Source organism: Juglans microcarpa x Juglans regia, chromosome 6D (genome assembly GCF_004785595.1).
Source record: "Juglans microcarpa x Juglans regia isolate MS1-56 chromosome 6D, Jm3101_v1.0, whole genome shotgun sequence".
Classification (NCBI taxonomy): Eukaryota; Viridiplantae; Streptophyta; class Magnoliopsida; order Fagales; family Juglandaceae; genus Juglans; species Juglans microcarpa x Juglans regia.
Window position 1 is genome coordinate 32102498 of NC_054604.1, and position 6294 is coordinate 32108791.

The 6294-nt window shown below is 39.4% G+C and overlaps 1 protein-coding gene across 1 annotated transcript; it reads left to right on the top strand.

Moving 5' to 3' along the window:
• Positions 1-304: 304 nt before the first annotated feature.
• On the top strand, positions 305-5906 carry LOC121235237 (cucumisin-like). Its single transcript, XM_041131561.1, has 10 exons — positions 305-391; positions 493-581; positions 2485-2582; positions 2666-2806; positions 2922-3021; positions 3334-3850; positions 3947-4293; positions 4392-4503; positions 4609-4822; positions 5082-5906. The coding sequence occupies exons 1-10, from the start codon at positions 305-307 to the stop codon at positions 5708-5710; spliced, it is 2334 nt and encodes a 777-aa protein (XP_040987495.1). The 3' UTR covers positions 5711-5906.
• Positions 5907-6294: the final 388 nt, after the last annotated feature.

Genomic DNA, 6294 nt, shown 5'->3' on the forward strand with positions numbered 1-6294 from the left:
TGTAAATTTTCTTTTTCTCCTCAAACATTGTTTAACTCCAAAAGAACTCAATAGCATGGAATTAAGTTATATATTTGTTCTTCTTCCAAAATCTCTTTTTAATAACATGATTAATTTGGCGACAATAACAAAAACTTTAAAATAGTTAAATATGGAGTTTAGCTACCGAAGCTACACAATGTGCACAAGGGAGAGACATAACAAGTTTCAATGCATCTTCTTCTATAAATACTTCACACATTTAGTTTGAAATTAAGGCCATTAGCTTTAACACTTAGGTTCATCTAAGTTATATATAACACCAATGGCCAAGGCAGGGTTAATACATGTTCTTCTGTGCCCATTATTGCTTGTAGCTCTTCTGCAGAGCTGCCATGGCCAGGAAAGACAGGTAGATTGGTTTTATTAATAGCTTATTTATTAGATTTTGAATATTGTAGAAACCAAGTCAACATGAGATCATCCTATTCAAGTCATTTGTATTACTTTTAGGTCCACATTGTCTACATGGGAGAACTGCCTCGGGGAGATTTTTCTGGTGCATCAACGCACCATTCCATGCTAGAAGGAGTACTCGGAAGGTTACTTCTTAAATGCTTTATTTTTGCACAACTTTTGTAGTTAATTGTCGCTGTAGGTTGCTAAGGTAGGAATGCCTATATATACAATCTTGAGCTGCCAAGTGTGAGCACTGTGACGTTTTTAGCATGCGTACTTTGGTCCTTCTAATCATCATTTTTTTTTTTTTTTAAAGAGAGAGTGATCACATGTCCATGAGTGATCCCCGCCCAAATTTATTAATAAATCCTTAATTTTGGCTAAGGAGAACCATATATAAAAAATCATCTAAACTGGGGATTTACAAATAAGAAAAATAAACCCATCAACCCAGCTAAACATTATTACCACTAAAATAAATAATGACAAAACACTAAAAGAAATTACAAGAATCATTATGAACAGGTACGAATATAAGGAACACTACCTATATCCAGTCTAAGAAAACCCTTAACTGATGCTGGAATCCCATCATTCCCAACCCATAACTTATTTAAACCTTTTGCACCCATTTGTGCAAACACATCTGCCACAGCATTAGAGTCTCTGAAAATATGGTTAATAGAAAACTGAATTCCCTCCAATCTCTCCATTATCTCTTCCCAAAAATCTTCCAAATACCATAAACCACACTGTTTCTTCTTCAACCAGTCCACCACCAACTTTAAATCCATTTCTATTTCCACCTTCCTAAACCCCATAAGATAAACAATTCAAAGTCCATGCAAAATACTTAACACCTCTGTAGCATTATTCGATTGTGCTCCCAAAAAATTTGAAAAACCACAAATAAACTTACCATTGGAGTTTCGTATCACCCCACCAGCACCAGACTCACCCGAATTCTCCATAGAGCAACCATCAATATTTAATTTCACAAAATCTACTGCCGGTCTTCTCCATTGAACAAATTTTACTATGTTATTAGTAGGAGGCTTAAAAGGAATCTGTTAATTCTTCAAAACTAATTCATCACATGCACTTATTTTCTTAGAATCCTTAATCTTCAAAGCCACCCAAACTAGCCAATATTTAATAGCAGCTATCACTGAAGCAACAGAAACTCTTCTATCCTCCATTCTTACTTGACATCTTCTCTACCACAATCTCCAAGAAATGATGGTAGGCAAAATACCAATTAGTTGACCCCCCTTAACAGTCATTTTTGCCATTCTGTTAAAGAACTCAACTCTCTCCTGCCAAAGCTTTCCTTGCATGGAAGGCAGACCCACAATTGAAGCAAAACACGCCCACACCTGTTCAGCCAGCACACCTGTAGCTAATATATGATCTAGATTTTCCTCCTGCCCAAATACACAACAGTTGCATTTCGATACCATGGGGATATTTAATCGCCTAATCTCCTCATCAACTGGTAAACAATTATGCCAAGCTCTCCACATCGTTATTGACATTCTCTTTGGTAATGCCGGATGCCAAATCCACTTTGCCCACGCAAATTCTGAAACCCGAGCATGAATGCACTCCAATGCACTACTAGTAGAGAACTTACCATTACTATTTGGGAGCCAAGTAAGAACATCAACACCTGGTTTAATTCTACCAAGCCTCTCAACCATAACTGCAGCTTCTAATCATCATGATTGCTATGTTATTAAAGATAAATGCTAAATACACAGACACCTGTACGATATGCAGATCCAGCACTCTCTGGTTTTTGAGAAAATGTGGAATCTATTATTTTCACATGGATCTCATATTTACTTTATTTTTTTAAAAAAAGGAAGTTTATGAAGTTTACATCCCTTAGATTGTAAAAATCATTTTCAAAAAAGGAAAAAAGAAAAAAGAATTAACAAAACAAAATTACACTTGAGGATATAAATCAATATTCCCAGCTAGTACCAACCGGAATAACTTTACTCTTTGAATTATAACAAGCATATACCTTTTTTCCAATGGCAGTACTTCATCTGCCAAAGAGTCACTAATCTACAGTTATGGGAAGAGTTTTAACGGATTTGCCGCTAAATTAACGGATGATGAAGTTGCAAAGTTGTCAGGTGAGAATGCAAACAAGTCGCAAGGAATAAAATCATGTTTAACAGTATGCTATGGGCTAAAAGCAATTGCTCAATGTTTGCAGAAATGGAAGGTGTAATTTCAGTTTTTCCAGACCGTAAACTAAAGCTTCACACTACAAGGTCATGGGACTTCATGGGTGTCACAAAGCCCAAACGTGGAAGCCCTCAAGAAGGAGATGTCATTATTGGGCTCCTAGACACAGGCCAGTTTTTCTATTGAGATCGAAACAGTTGACACCAATATGATTTGCGTCAATAAACAACGTACGCTATGTTTCAATAATGTGAAGTGTTTTTTCCACATCTTTTGCGGTGCAGGAATCTGGCCAGAATCTGAGAGCTTCAGTGATGAAGGACTCAGCCCTCCACCTGGTAAATGGAAGGGTGAGTGCCAAGGTGCCAACTTCACCTGCAACAAGTAAGCTCTCTTTCTCCTCACGAGTACTTAATCGAGCTTTAATTGGGCCTAAACACCATTAGTGAAAATGAACAAAAGAGATCATGGAAATTAACAATTTCAAACTTTTTTAGGACTGCATTCACATGATACCATTATGAAGATTGTGTAGTACTTATAGCAGACAACCAACAACGAAAAAGGGAACCATACTGATGCTGATACTGACAAATGCAATATATATAGTCGATGCATGCACCGCAAGATCATCTTAGTTTGTTAAAATGCCATTCATCTTAGTTAGAAGCTCACTAAGATTTCTTAAACTCACAGCAAGATCATTGGAGCACGTTACTACAATAGTGACAACAACTCCGACGACGACACAGACTTTAAATCTCCAAGGGACTCTGAGGGTCATGGAACCCATACTTCCTCAACCGCTGCAGGAAGGGAGGTAGTTGGAGCGAGCTACTTTGGGCTAGCCGAAGGAACTGCAACAGGTGGAGTTCCTGGCGCAAGGATTGCCATGTATAAAGTTTGCTGGTCATTCGGATGTTCTTCGGCCGATATCCTGGCAGGATTTGATGATGCAATAGCAGATGGAGTTGACGTTATTTCAGTGTCCCTTGGTTCTGACTTTCCTGGGCAATATTTTGAAGACCCAATTGCTATTGGATCTTTCCACGCCATGAGAAAAGGCATTTTGACCTCTGCTTCTGCTGGAAACTCAGGGCCTTTTCCATCAACTGTCAGCAATTTCGCACCTTGGATACAAACTGTTGCTGCCAGCACCATTGACCGAAAATTTGTTGCCCAAGTTGCCCTTGGCAACGGACAAGTCTACACGGTGAGTTTTCCTATATATGGTATTGAAGTTGTTTAATTCAAAAGAGCAATCCTCACTAATACCATGCATACTAATACTTTGAACGACATAATGAAGGGCGTCTCCATTAATAGTTTTGATCTCAATGGAAAATCATTTCCCTTGATTTGGGGCGGAGGTGCTGTAAATTACTCTGCAGGAGCTGATACAACAATTTCGAAATTTTGCTTTCCTGGTGCACTAAATTCACACAAAGTTCAAGGAAAAATCGTCTTATGTGAAACTATCGACGGTATCCGCGGCATTTTCATAGCCAGCACCGGCGTTTCAATAGCCAATGGTGTGGGAACCATTATGGCTGCAGACTCATCCATCAATGATTTTGCCTTTAGTTACTCATTCCCAGCAACAGTAATCAGCACAGAAGATGGCCTCAAAGTTTTGGACTACATCAAATCAACAGAGTATATAAATTTCTATACTAATAAATCTCTCCTTAAATAGAATCATAACTTCTAGATTCTCTACACCATACTAATGAATTTATGCAAACCCTTGATAGAAACCCAATCGCAACTATTTTAGTCGGCGAGACATGGAAGGACGTCATGGCACCTTATGTTGTATCGTTTTCTTCCAGAGGACCAAACCCCATCACCCCAGACATTCTCAAGGTGATTGATGGATTTAATACCTAATGTACTAAGTTTCTTTGCACCATTCATTTAGTTTGAGAACTCGCATTGATATGCCAACAATCATGTCTGAATGACTTGTAGCCGGATCTCACCGCCCCTGGAGTGGACATTCTTGCTGCTTGGTCTCCCGTGGCACCACCTTCCATCGACTCTGAGGACACCAGGAGTGTCAAATTCAACGTAATTTCTGGCACATCCATGTCTTGCCCTCACGCTAGTGGTGCAGCTGCTTATGTTAAGGCTGTCCATCCAAACTGGTCCCCTGCCGCCATTAAATCTGCCCTCATGACCACAGGTGAAGTATCAACTAACTTGAGTTCATTCTGGAAACATGACTAATTCGTATCATTTCCTGGGCTCCTATCCCTCACAATAAATATAGGAAAAAACACCTAATTTCTACAACAGAGACAGATTCAACAGACCTTCTTTCTACTGATTGGTTGGAACTTAAGAGTTATTGGCAAATAGCAAAATTAGTTACATTGGTGTGGTCTTCATTTGATGAGACCGAGCTTGTTAGATTTCCCTAAACATATTTTTCTCATTAACAGCTTACGTCGTGGACGCAAAGAAGCATGAAGACCTTGAATTCGCCTATGGATCAGGTCATATCAACCCATTGAAAGCCATAGACCCAGGGCTCATCTATGATGCATCTGAGGCAGACTACATTGACTTCCTCTGTAAGCAGGGCTACAATACCACCACGCTAAAACTCATCACAGGAGACAACAGCAGTTTCTGCACCACCACAGTACCTGGAAGAGCTTGGAGCCTCAATTATCCCTCATTCTCCATAGCCGTGGAAGATGGTTTGCCAATTAGAGCTGTGTTTAGTAGAACAGTCACCAACGTTGGCCCGCCAAACTCGACCTACACTCTCAGTTGGTACATGCCTTCCTCTCTTACCGTTAGAGTAGAACCATCTGTCCTGTCATTCTCTGCCATTGGAGAGAAAAAGTCGTTTACTGTGACGGTCTATGGCCCAAAAATTGAACAGCAGCCGATCACATCAGGGGCTATTACGTGGACTTATGGGGTTCGTGTGGTGAGAAGCCCACTTGTGGTTTACACAATTCTCCCTGGTTCTTCATTCTCCTTCTCCGCGTCTCAGAATAAACCAAATTTCAAAGGTTCCTCCATGTATCACAATAATGGGATACTTGGCGGCCACAAGTAAATTGCTCCCAGGTTCTGTATTCTCCTTCTCCACATCTAAAACAAAGCCATATTTGAAAGGTTCCTCCATGTATAAGAATGGATACTTGGCCACAAATAATTGAACCTATATAATCTTTAATTTAGCATTGGTTAGCATTTAAGATGGCTTTTCAGCTTTGTATTGCCTTCGCAAGATTGAAATGATGGTCGAATAAAACCGCTGAATGTTCTTGGCAACTCTCTCTCTCCCCCTCTTGTTCAAGTTTCCGCCATAAGTATTGCTGACTTTGCTTCGCTTCAATTGCAATAACAAAAGGCGCATCGATGACACTCTTGCATCATTTCAAGCGATAAAGAGAACAATTAATGCAGGTGTATACCGAAACCATCCATAATTCAAGCATCCCATCTGCTCAATTTGCATGTACAGATGACACAAACAAAAATATCTTGCATGCTAATTAATTACAAACAAAACCTTCAAGATCTAGATAATTTGCTTAAACACAGATTCACATGCTACACACGTATAGCTATCATGTGTTTGATGAGATATTCCTAAACCATTATGGAAAGGCCTGATCTGAGATTAACACGTTCTAA

What these genes read in the sequence shown, in the direction of transcription:
- LOC121235237 (XM_041131561.1), top strand. Translation starts at nt 305, where the DNA reads ATGGCCAAGGCAGGGTTAATACATGTTCTTCTGTGCCCATTATTGCTT. An exon ending in TATTGGGCTCCTAGACACAG is followed by an intron (nt 2,807 to 2,921) that starts GCCAGTTTTTCT and finishes TTTGCGGTGCAG; the next exon opens with GAATCTGGCCAGAATCTGAG. An exon ending in GCCAACTTCACCTGCAACAA is followed by an intron (nt 3,022 to 3,333) that starts GTAAGCTCTCTT and finishes TTAAACTCACAG; the next exon opens with CAAGATCATTGGAGCACGTT.